Consider the following 12948-nt stretch of genomic DNA (forward strand, 5'->3'; position numbering starts at 1 on the left):
CGCCGCGCTGATCCCCATTGGCCCCCTCCGGTTGAGGCCCCGCCCCGCGAGCTGGGCACGGGCACTGGGGCGCCGAGGAGACAGAGCCCGGCGCTTGATCTGGGCTGGGGGGAGGCGGTGGCGGCTGAAGGAAGGAGGAGGATAAGGAGGAGGAACGAGGCCAGCAGGAGGCACCGGCAGCGACGGGGCCGGGGTGATGTTGCAGGTGCCCGGGGTCGGTGCGGAGCTGCGGGGCTGAGGGACGCCTGGTTCAGGGTCCGCAGCGTCGCCGCGTCGCTCCCGGGCGGGCAGGCGGGCGGGAAGATGCTGAGCAGGTTGATGAGCGGCAGCAGCAGGAGCCTGGAGCGCGAGTACAGCTGCACCGTGCGGCTGCTGGACGATAGCGAGTACACCTGCACCATCCAGGTTAGCGCCGCGCCGCCCCGCCCCGCCCACGGGACCCTCTCGTCCCCCAAGTCCGATCAACTTGACCGGCGGCGGCCGCTGTCCGGGGGTCGCCCCAGCCCCAGCGCCGTGCTTTGTCCGTTCCTGGTTGCGGCGGACCACCCTAGTGCTGCAGGGCGCCTTCACCGGAGCCCCTGCCGGAGCCCTGGCACCCGGTGTGTCACCGCCGCCGCGGGGCTAGTCTCCGCGTCCCACACCCCCAAGTCCTCCCCTGCTCTCCTTGGGTGAGGGCGCCCCGTCCTGGTTCCTCGAGCCCGCCCGGGTAGGGTGCACCTTTCCGGGGCGCCCAGAGGGAGGCGGGTAGGGCTGTAGGCTCCTAGCCCGGCCGCCCCGTCGGGGGCTCAGGCTTTGGCTCTCTGGCCGGGCAAGGACGTGTGGCTGGCTTTTCTTATCTCTCTTGGGTTGGAAGGATAATGGTTTATGTCATAATTCCTCCCCCCCCACCCCATTTGTGAGTCAGAGCTTTCAGAAGGTAGAACTGAACGCGCAGCCCATGCGGAGTGGCCTATTGAAGGAAGCCCAGTCCTCTGGGCTTTAGAGATTTAGGCCCCCTCCTGCCTTTCGACCCCCAAATCTAATTGTGTTGGGCGGTTCTGGGGGACGTGAGGTAAAGATTTAGCAACAAGTCCCAGCGATTTGGGGCTTGGCGGTGGCCAGGAAGAATCGGCGACTTACGAAAAACGCCAACAATACGGTAATGCTGAACAGCATTTCTTTCAGAACCTGGTATTTTTGAAGGGATTTTTACAACCTCTTGCTCCTGTTCCTTCACTACTGCTGTGTGCACGTCAGGAGTAGTAGTCTTTCCCGGGAATGCAGTCACAGCCCTCTCTCCTCCCTTATGAAAAAGTCAGAGATTGAAAACATTGACAATGCTCCGGTGTTCAGTTCATCAGCCAGGAGGATCCTGCGCTCATCGCCGGAAGCTGCTCTTTGTGGAGAAGCAAATTGAGCTGGACCCGGAGGGGTCTCACCTGATCCTTTGCCTTTGCAGCAGGAAAACAGAGGAGGCTTCTGGCTCAGATGTGACAGACAAAAACTGTCGGCCTGGGTCCTACCCTCAGTGTCTCCTTGCCCCCCGCCTCCTTATTTATTTATTTTTGCTGACAGTGCTCAATAGCGGAAAATAGCGGTGTGTGAGAAAGACACTGGGTAGTGTATGAGAGCAGCTGCTCCCTGCTGACTCCGTGCTCAGTTCAGCCTTCTCACTTTCCCTTTTCTCCCTCCCCTCGAAACCAGCCCTGGGTATAAGTGCTGACTGTTGCCAAAGATCCATGAGGGTAGAGAAAGAGCACAAAATCTCTTTTTAAGGCCACTTAAATACAGACTAAGCAGTCATAAAGATGCTAGCCATCAAGTGAAAGGATTTTTGTAGTTGAATATGATAGAGAGATGCTCTGTATTATTTCCTTGCTGAATGAGTGGAATACTACTTTTTGTTCCTATTGTATCGTTGTGCCATGTCCAATTTGTTTTTGTTTTTTTTCTTTTGCTGGGGTAGGAGAATACATTGAGTTGACATCTTCACCATTTGAGTATATTGTCTAGAGCTTTTTAAAAGTCTTTATCCTTTAAAATTTAAAGCATTTGTCCAATAGCATGTCAAGGGCAGTGTGAGATTTATACTTCATGAGTCCTAAGAATACTTTTGGGGTATGTGAAATAATTTCCGAGGCAGGTCACTAACTTTTGCCAAGGTGTAGAATACAAACAAAACACAATTCTCATCACCATTTCGCTAGAAATGATTGTTAACCTTGTGGTTTTGAAGTATTGCAATGAGGCAACTAGTTATTTTTTTCCCAGTTAGTGGAACCTTTGAGGTTGTTTGACTGGTATTATAATTGTGGGTAGTTTTTATTACCATTTAGAAAAAGAATATTTTTGAGTTAAATAGGACTTATTGGGTTTGTGCTTGCTATATCCTACTATGGTTGTGGTTATTTTCCTACTGCTCTCATTTTACATTATTGCAATTTAATTTTATAAAATATCTAGGCCACTTAAAAAAGTAAGCTTGGTGTAATATGGCCACACTGTAGTAAGTGTCCACTGTCTAGACATGTTAGTGATTGTGCATTGTGATTTTTGCGTGGAATCTAAAAAACAGGGATTGTAAAGTATATGTAATGTTGTCATTCTTTGGCACCACTTTTGTAAATTGCTTTTGTTTTTACTCATGTGAGGAAATGTAGCAAAAAGACAGTATCTTATATGAAAATAATATTTTCTGCATGTAGCTTTCTTGAACATTTAGAAATTGAGCTTTTCTTATCAACTTTTCCTCATGCATTTCTGTAGTGTGTGTGTGTGTGTGTGTGTGTGTGTATGTGTATGTGTGCACGTGCTTATTTGTTAAATACTGTTTGTTAAATACTAGGCACAGGATCTTTTAAATCAGTATGGAAAGGATCTGTGAGCTTCTTATTAGGTTAAGCAATATTCCCAACATTTTAGGCATTGTAGCACTGTATATTTTAATTTTTAGGGTGATAATTTGAACTCATTTTCCTTGAAATGTTGTATGCCATATTTTTGTTTAAATAAGGTATCTATTTTAGAATGATTTTACTGCCTCAGCATAATCAGAGACTACTTAGGGTATTACAGAATCAGAAATGTATCACTGGGTTGGAGTCATGATAGTTACATTTGGTAAATTTCAGTTGTAGGAAATTCCATCAAAGTATTTGTCCTTTCGTAATGCAGCATGTATTCTGATCTGGCATTTAGGATGTAATTATTAAGGTAATGAAAAAACCTTATATGTTTTCAGTGAAGGTTGCCACAGTCACCAGTCTATTCTTTCACTCTTTCTGATATGCAAATGTATTTGTAGACCATGAGAAATGAAAGTATACATCGGAGGTTTGTAGTATAATTGCTCCCCTGTGAAGAACATTGTTAACAGCTCCCTGCCCCTTTTGAAGGTCATTGCCTCGTAAATGCAGATCTAGTCTACTCATCTGTTCTTCACTCATCTGTTTCATTTATGGATATATATATATATATATTTATTTATTTACCACATTTATCACCTTCCTTTGTTATTTGGGAGAAAATAGGGAAAATTAAAAAACGAAAAGATACCTAATATCTTTCAACTCAGTGTACTGAAGGAGTCATTTACATGCTTAGGCATGTAATATCCTAAGGAATAGATTTTTCTGTTTTTAAGAAACGGGCGCGGGCGCGGTGGCTCAAGCCTGTAATCCCAGCACTTTGGGAGGCCGAGACGGGCGGATCACGAGGTCAGGAGATCGAGACCCTCCTGGCTAACACGGTGAAACCCCGTCTCTACTAAAAATACAAAAAATTAGCCGGGCGAGGTGGTGGGCGCCTGTGGTCCCAGCCACTCGGGAGGCTGAGGCAGGAGAATGGCGTGAACCCGGGAGACGGAGGTTGCGGTGAGCTGAGATCCGGCCACTGCACTCCAGCCTGGGCAACAGAGCAAGACTCCGTCTAAAAAAAAAAAAAAAAAAGAAACGGGCCGGGCGTGGTGGCTCAAGCCTGTAATCCCAGCACTTTGGGAGGCCAAGACGGGCGGATCACGAGGTCAGGAGATCCAGACCATCCTGGGTAATACGGTGAAACCCCGTCTCTACTAAAAAATACAAAAAAATTAGCCGGGCGAGGTGGCGGGTGTCTGTAGTCCCAGCTACTCGGGAGGCTGAGGCAGGAGAATGGCGTGAACCTGGGAGGCGGAGCTTGCAGTGAGCTGAGATCCGGCCACTGCACTCCAGCCCGGGCGACAGAGCGAGACTCCGTCTCAAAAAAAAAAGAAAAAAAAAAAAAAAAAAGAAACGGGATCTTGCTGTGTTGCCCAGGCTGGACTTGAATTCCTGGGCTGAAGTGATTCTCTCGCCTCAGCCTCCCAAGTAGTTGGGACTACAGAAGTGCACCACCATGCCCTGCTTATAAGGAATAGATTATTTTTATTATTATTATTATTTTGAGATGGAGTCTCGCTCTGTTGCCCAGGCTGGAGTGCAGTGGTGCCATCTCAGCTCACTGCAACCTCGACCTCCCCGGTTCAAGTGATTCTCCTGCCTCAGCCTCCCAAGTAGATGGTATTACAGGCATCCACCACTACCCCCGTCCAATTTTTGTATTTTTAGTAGAGACGGGGTTTCACCATGTTGGCCAGGATGGTCCCTATCTTTTGACCTCGTGATCCACCTGCCTCATCTCCCAAAGTGCTGGAATTACAGGTGTGAGTCAGTGCACCCGGCCAGGAATAGATTTTTAACTGTCTTTCAGCTTGCAATAGTTTATAAATTAAAAGAATATATATTGCAAAATTTCTAGTAGAAATATGTGTTGAAAAAATACCTATTTTCAAGTCGGAAATGTTAATCAGTTTTTTGTGGTTACTGAAAGGTGAGCTACTTTAGAAATGAATTTGATTTTACTGGGAGACACATTAAAATAATGGATTAAGCAGCCAGGTTAAATTGTGCAGTTAAATAAGATACTACCATAAGCAGAATGTGTGTGCAGGGGCATTTCCATAGTATAACCAATATTTGGATTTGATTGTGGCTCAAACACTTAGTAGCTGTGGTAGCTAGGGTGAGAGAGGGAGGGAGAGAACAAATATATTGAGCCCTGTGCTTGCCAGGCACTCGAATTTATAATAGATTAAGAGAAAGCTATAAATCATAAACCCCAAGAATTATCACATCTAGTTCGATGCCTTATATAGTTTTAGTTCAATAAATATTTGTTCTAATTTGTGCTACATGATTACTATGTTAACTTCACTTCAAAATTTCTTATTCCTGAAAATAATAAACAGTTCTAACAATTGTATAACCCTTTATAGTTTTAATCCATTCCATTGCAAACCATTTTGCTGTGTGACCCCTCTCCTTGGTGAGAAGTACAGTATGTTAGTGTGGTATTTATGAGGTCTTTGAGGTATTTATGAAATCAGTTTCTGCAATTATCCTTTGTTGAATTAGTGGAGTGCCAGTTGGTATAGCTCCTATGACTTTTGGTTTGTCTTTTAGGATTTCAAAACTTTCAGGTCCCCCCGCCTCCATCTGTGCAAGTTTAGAGGACTTAGATCAAATGAATACTATGTGATGCAGTACTTCATGGAGTGTTAGAGTTCTGCCAGAATTAGGATTTTGAGTGTAGAGATCACCATAGCTACAGAAGTTTCCCTCACATTTTCCCCCTTAATACCCCATAAAACAGGAGACAGACCTCCTCACAGCTTCATTTTCTCACCTCTTGCTCCAAGAGGAAGCGAACCATGCGTCCCATCCTGTTTCTAGTTATATCTATTTTAAGCTGAATTCACCTTTGATAGCCTCATCTATAACATCCTGTTTGACTCTGCAGACCCTGTTTCATGGAGTAGCCTACTGTGAGTTGCTTATCCCCCAAATGTGCCTAGTTAGGGCTTGTACTAAAGAAGTGAATAGCATGGAGGATTTGGCAGCAACCTTATAGCTTCTGTTTCTCACTTCTGTAGTGCCCAGAAAGGACAGTGCTGCTTTCCTGGAGGCCAGGTGATGCTTGTTGCCCCTCTGTTTTCTGGCCTTGACCCTTTGGGGCTTAGGCCAACTACCTCAGTGGTTTTCTTATGCAGCTAGGAAATTTGAAGGATACTAAAGCATTTCCATTCCCATGTTGCAGGGAGAATGGTGTTTCACCTAAGACAGCAAATCGCCAATTCATATGTCTATCCTGGCAATTGAAGCAGGTCTTCCATTCCTTTTAAGACCCTAGACCCTGGTGACCAATAAAACTTTTTGGACTTTTGGCTAGACATGGTGGCTCACGCCTGTAATCCTGGCAATTTGGGAGACTGAGGTGGGAGGATCACTTGAGATCAGGAGTTCAAGACCAGCCTGGCCAACATGGTAAAACCCCCATCTCTACTAAAAATACAAAAATTAACCAGGTGTATGGTGTTACATGCCTGTAATCCCAGCTGCTTGGGAGGCTGAGGCAGGAGAATTGCTTGAACCTGGAAGGCGGAGGTTGCCGTGAGCCGAGATAGCGCCATTGCATTCCAGCCTGGGCAGCAGAGCAAGATTCTGTCTCTAAAAAAAAAAAAAAAAAAGTCTGGATTTTTACAAGCACTTTAAATACAGGTAGAGCCAAAGATAAACCAGGGAGAGCAGAGGGTCTAAGTTCACATACTCCCAACCTCCAGTTTCTCCATGAGCTAAAACCGTCTCAGAGACATTTAAATTATGAACCTTTTGCCTCCCAAGGTCAACATGTGATCTTCATTATTGTTGTCAACATTTTGACCAAGATAGGCCCCTATATTGGTCTTTCAACAGTTGTAATTGTTGTATTATTTTTAAGGATTGTGTTTTACTTTTGTGGTCTTACCAACTTTCTAGTATCATATCCTAGATTTGGGAGGCAGGAACTTGTAAAGACTCTTAGGTTCAAATTCCCTAGGCTTTTGCCTGCTACCATTAGACTAAACACAAACTCGTGTGAATCAAGTTCTCTAAAGAGATCCTTCCGTGCCATGCTCATGAAGGCAAAATAATTGGGCCACATGCTTGGCAACCACTGAGTTTGTGTACAATAGCTCCATTCACTTGTCTACAGAAAACACCCCTTTGACAGTGATTATAGCTTTCAACCCCCCACCCTTCCACTTCTGACTCCCTGAATTACCATGACCTCATCTGCTGCTTCGTATTAAGAGGTGCTCTGGACCACTCCATAAACGCCTAGAACTCATTCCTGTGTGTTAAAGATCAGTTCAAAGCCTCAGACAACGACTGCCCACCAAGAGAAACCATTCAAAATCAGGACCAAAACTAGCTATTCTTATGCCTCATTTGAGTCATTTTACTATGTCACAACTCAGGAACCCTTTTCCTTCAGTAGAAATTGTGAGGCCTCTGAAAAGCATGGAAAATGAAACAAGGAATTGGATAAAGCAGTGGTTTTCAAAGTATGGCCCCTAGAATACTTTGGCCATACTTTTGGTATACTATTTGGGTATACCATATACCCTATGGATAATAGGTATTATCCATATCACCTGGGTACTTGTTAGAAATGCAAAGTCTTGACTCCATCCCAGAACTAGTGAATCAAAAACTCTGGGGATGGAGTTCAGCAGTCTGTTTAACAAGTCTTGCAGGTGATTCTTAGGCTTAATGAGGTTTGAGAATTGCTACTACTGGATTACAGAGATATTTAGTAGGTAAAATGGGCAGGTGTTGATTGACTGGATGTAAAAGGTGAGGGAGAAGAAGAGGCGAATGATGAATCTCACATTTCTAACTTTTAATTTATTCCTGAATTGTCTTAGTAGATTCTCTTCCTTTGCAAGGTGAATGCTAGGTTGTCTACAGATACGCTTACCTATTTTCAAGTGGGTAGGAGTCTAAAGATTCTGCAGTGCGTCATTATGCCAGTTTGATGCTGTTGTATTTATTGGTTAGTATTTTTTGTCTCCCCTGACCTAAAAAAAGTATGATTATTGTATATTTGTATATTGTTTTTTCAAACAAATTTTGTTCACAACTTGACGCACTGGGGGAAAGGAAAAGTCAAGGCCCCTGTTGGAAGGGCTTACAACTTAGGGATTGCAAACACATAAATAACAAACTATAAAGCATCATAGAATTTGGAGCTAAGACAAGGGGATATGTTGTGGCAATGTAAATTTGGGTTGGAGTTTGGGAGATGGGGAGGGATTCAAAAATTAATAATTGTTTTTCAAAGGAGACGAAATTTGAACCAGGCTGTGAAAAATTGCCAAAAGCAGGGCCAGGTGCTGTGGTTTATGCCTATAATCTCAGTGCTTTGGGGGGGTCAACATAGGAGGATCCCTTGAGGCCAGGAGTTTGAGTCTATCCTGGGCAACATAGCAAGACCTTGTCTCTACAAAAAATTTAAAATTTAGGCTGGCATGTTGGTGTATGCCTATAGTCCTAGCTACATGAGGGGGCTGAAGTGGGAGGATTTCGTAAGCCCAGGAGTTCGAGGTTACAGTGAGCTATGATTGTGCTTTTGTACTCCAGCCTGGGCTACAGATGGAAACCTTGTCTCTTAAAAAAAAAAAAAAAAAAAAAATTGGCAAAAGCATAAAATGGTGTGCGGATGTGTAAAGAGCATTCCAGACTGAGTTAACAGCAGACTACTTCTAAGTGGAAAAGTTAAAAATGTAAAGTCTTTAGTTTTTTTCATTAGTGTGTTTATGTGACTTACTCTGGTACAGTTGAGTCAAACAACAGAAATCTGCTTAGGGAAAATTACTGTCAGTAAATTTCAATCATACTTGACATGCAGAGAGGAATCAATCTAAACTAATAATGCATAAAGCTAGTGATGAATTAAATCTAATTCTAAAACTGTATAACACAAATTAAGATTCTTCACAAAGCAATGGCATTATGTCAAGAAAAGGTGGATTCAGATTTCAATCTTCATTCTGTGGCTGCAGTAACTACATATGAATTTTATTTCCAAGAGGACTCTTCTCTTCGGGATCAGTTTAATCATCTGACAAAAAAGAGAGTATCAAATTGCAACATTTAGCTGATGTTTGAAAATCCTTTGACGAATATAGTGCAGCCCCAATTGTGCATTAACAGTTAAGAAACGTGACCCATGGAGTCCTAAAAGGCACATTTCAGCATCTCTGTTCCTAAACCTAAGCGGCCACCAAAAATAGCTTCTCTTGAGGACCGAGGATTGCGTCTCTGAATTCCCCAGTGAACCCCTGACAGCTTCGAAGTTCCCAGCCCTATACAGGGTGTACTTTTAGCACTCAACACAATGCCAGGCTAGAGCTTTGGGGATGGGAACCTCCAAGAAAGCACTGGGCAATCAGTGTTCGGCAGAATGCCAATGCTAATAGGTTATTTTGCTCTGGAAAAGGAGAAAAAGAAGGGATAGTCTAAAGACTGATGAATAGGGGATGACTGACAATACAGACACTCCACTTTATTGGAGAGATTAAGGGGGCTTGCTGTGAAGTGGTATTGTGGGAGCCAGAAAAATTAGCAAAGGCCCACAGGCCCAAGACCTGAAATAAATAGTGGTACATCAAATCCGCATGCCCTAGGGCGCACAAATGTCTGGCCACTTTCAGTGAACTTGTAGTAGGAAAAAGCCAAATCATTAGTTACCCTCATAGTCTGGCACTCCATCCAGGCACTCCTCAGTCAGGCAAATTATCCTTCACCTCCAGACAGGTGCAGAGCCTTTTTTCTCTACACCCCGACTTAACCCAAGGACCTCTAGTCTGGGCCTCAGTCTAATTTTGAGGATAGAGTAGAAAAGTTGGCTTCAGGATTTCCAAAGGATTCCAAATACTCTAGGCAGGAGGTGCCACTAAGATTCTTGTTTTGTTAGACTTGAACCAAGCAGGTAAGAACATTGATCAGAACACAAGAACGGCTGGGCGCGGTGGCTCACGCCTGTAATCCCAACACTTAGGGAGGCCGAGGTGGGTGGATCCCCTGAGGTCTGGAGGTTGAGACCAGCCTGACCAACATGGAGAAATCTTGTCTCTACTAAAAATAAAACAATTAGCTGGGTGTGGTGGCGCATGCCTGTAATCCCAGCTACTCTGGAGGCTGAGGCAGGACAATCGCTTGAACTACGGAGGCTAAGGTTGTGGTGAGCCGAGATCGCGCCACTGTACTCCAGCCTGGGCAACAAGAGCGAAACTCCATCTCAATAACAAACAAAGAAAAAAACACTAAACAAACAAAAAGACACAAGAAAGCAGAATTAGTCAATTCACATAAGGATCTCATGTACTTCCAGAGGTAATTTAAGATCCAGCCTGCCCTCTTTTAGATTTTTAGCCTCTAGAAGCGTTTTTTTTTTTCTTTTTTTAAACATAGTCTCACTCTGTTGTCCAAGCTGGAGTTCAGTGGTATGATGTTGTCTCATTGCAACCTCTGCCTCCTGGGTTCAAGCAATTCTTGTGTCTCAGCCTCCCGAGTAGCTGGGGTTACAGGCATGCGCCACCACGCTCGGCTAATTTTTGTATTTTTAGTACAGAAGGGGTTTCACCATGTTGGCCAGGCTGGTTTCTAACTCCTGACCTTAAGCAATCCACCCGCCTCAACCTCCCAAAGTGCTAGGAATATAAGCGTGAGCCACCATGGCTGACCTTGCCTCTAGAAGACTCTAAAAGGCCCAGAGTTATATGGAAATGGAGGTTTGTAGGTCAGAAGGACTCCATGGATTGGCAATGATGCCTGGAATGTTATAAGGCGTATTAAACCTGCAATTTCTCGGTATACACTTACCTATCTAACAGAATAGCCCATCAGCTCTTTGGGAGGCCATTTGGAAGTTATATTATCAAAAGAAATCTGACTGTTGAGCAGTGAAACTCTGATAAAAACATAAGTCCCAGTACTAGAATGGAACTTCTTCAAACTATGCCCAGCTTCAGATTCTAGCACATGTGAAATAGGTTTTAACAAAACTGGGAGAGGAGTTTGCTTGGTGTAGCTATGGGACATAAAATACCGAACCAACTAAGCAGCACAGCTAATCTGAAAATGTAATACTTTCTTTGCTTACTTTTTTTTTTTTTTTTTTTTGAGACGGAGTCTCGCTCTGTCACCCAGGCTGGAGTGCAGTGGCCGGATCTCAGCTCACTGCAAGCTCCGCCTCCTGGGTTTACGCCATTCTCCTGCCTCAGCCTCCCGAGTAGCTGGGACTACAGGCGCCCGCCACCTCGCCCGGCTAGTTTTTTGTATTTTTTTAGTAGAGACGGGGTTTCACAGTGTTAGCCAGGATGGTCTCGATCTCCTGACCTCGTGATCCACCCGTCTCGGCCTCCCAAAGTGCTGGGATTACAGGCTTGAGCCACCGCGCCTGGCCTCTTTGCTTACTTTTTAATCTATCTTATGTAATTTTAAAAAGTTTGTTTAAATGAATAGCCACATTAAATGTACATCTATGAACTGCTTTCTAATTTTATGGTAAAGGAGATATTACCCATATTCTAATTTGTAATATTGGGTATACTAGTCAGTCTGATTATTTTTAAAGAGACAGATATAATGATACACTATCTTGCTGCAAATGAGATCTTTCAGTGTGTCATTATAAAATATTACGGACTATTTTTACTAATGATTTATCTCACTTAAGCTACTTTCTGAAAGACAATGACAAAAGAAGTGGAAGAATTTTACTTTTTCTTCACTTTCTGAATTTCACAATTTTATTTCTTGCCATCTTTCCTGAACAAAATAGCCCTTCTGTTCATCTTTTATTATCTCCTTTGCTTTATGCTAATTTATACTTGTAGCCTCTCATTTAATAGAGTCTTTTATCACCATTTCTAATTGCCATCACTGCCTAGTTATACTTGTTATACTTTTGTTGGTCAGATTCTTTGTGTGATGGTCACACCTTCTCTTGGTGGTAAGAGATATTAAATAGGTGCAATCATAGTGTATGTAAATGTACACTAAGGCGTAATGTGATATGTGTACTTTAAGTTCATTTTTAAACATAAGAGTGTTGTGTATTTAGTTAATTGAGGCAGTACAAACAAATGGAAATCTGTATTGTATAAAATGACATCTTGGAGCTCCAACCTAAAGATTCCTGAAAGCTGTGGGCTTTAGCTGGATTTGTATTATATGTTTAGAGTTTTCTATTAACTTTTCTTGGTAATAGTTTCTTAATGGATTAATGGAACCAATGTGACTCTGTGTCTACTATGTCTTCAGGTCTGGTGCTTCAGGGATGGGTAGACATGGTGGCAGGAGGTGGACTTTCCATGGCTAGTAAAGTCTTTACGTTGGAGAGCCGAAGTTAGAGTGGAAGGAGAATTAAAATAATTGGCGAAATGGAGAAACAAAAGATCAAACCAGAGAAACAGAGGGATTGGAGTGAGAGCCTTAAGTGAGAGCTTAAGTGGAGCCTTAAGCAGAAATACCTGGTCAGAATCTGGAGGGAGAATCTGGAGAAGCAGGTTGAGGATAATGAAAGAACATTGGAGATTTTTTTTTTTTTTTTTTTTGAGACGGACACTTGCTCTGTCGCCCAGGCTGCAGTGGCGCAATCTTGGCTCACTGCACCCTCCACATCCCAGGTTCAAGCAATTCTCCTGCCTCAGCCTCCCCAGTAGCTGGGACTACAGGCTCAAGCCACCACACCTGGCTAATTTTTGTATTTTTAGTAGAGACAGGGTTTCACCATGTTGGCCAGGCTGATCTTGAACTCCTGACCTAAGGTGATCCACCTGCCTCAGCTTCCCAAAGTACAGGGATTACAGGCATGAGCCACCGCGCCAGCTGAGATCTATTTTTTGTTGTAGTTGTGTGTGATGATAGAGGCTTAATGGTTTAAAGGAGCCCTCTGGGCCTGGCCTGAGGGGGTGACATTTAAAATATTCAACAATCAATGAGTCATAGTGAACACCTCACTGCACAATACTCTGCCACAGTGCATTGGTGCTGGGTATAGAACCCTCTGCTGGACGGGCCACTAACTATTTAGTGCTGACCACATTCCATTCCCTGGCTCCCCATT

The 12948-nt window shown here is 43.7% G+C and overlaps 1 protein-coding gene across 1 annotated transcript in view; it reads left to right on the plus strand.

The window, feature by feature from the left end:
• Positions 1-303: 303 nt before the first annotated feature.
• LOC113219580 (FERM domain-containing protein 5-like) overlaps positions 304-12948 on the plus strand; it is a 334349-nt gene continuing 321704 nt past the window's right edge. Inside the window, exon 1 of the mRNA XM_026447859.1 lies at positions 304-405. Within this exon, the coding sequence (XP_026303644.1) occupies positions 304-405 (102 nt within the window). The remainder of the gene's footprint in view (positions 406-12948) is intronic.

This window comes from Piliocolobus tephrosceles, unplaced genomic scaffold (genome assembly GCF_002776525.5).
Source record: "Piliocolobus tephrosceles isolate RC106 unplaced genomic scaffold, ASM277652v3 unscaffolded_108, whole genome shotgun sequence".
Classification (NCBI taxonomy): Eukaryota; Metazoa; Chordata; class Mammalia; order Primates; family Cercopithecidae; genus Piliocolobus; species Piliocolobus tephrosceles.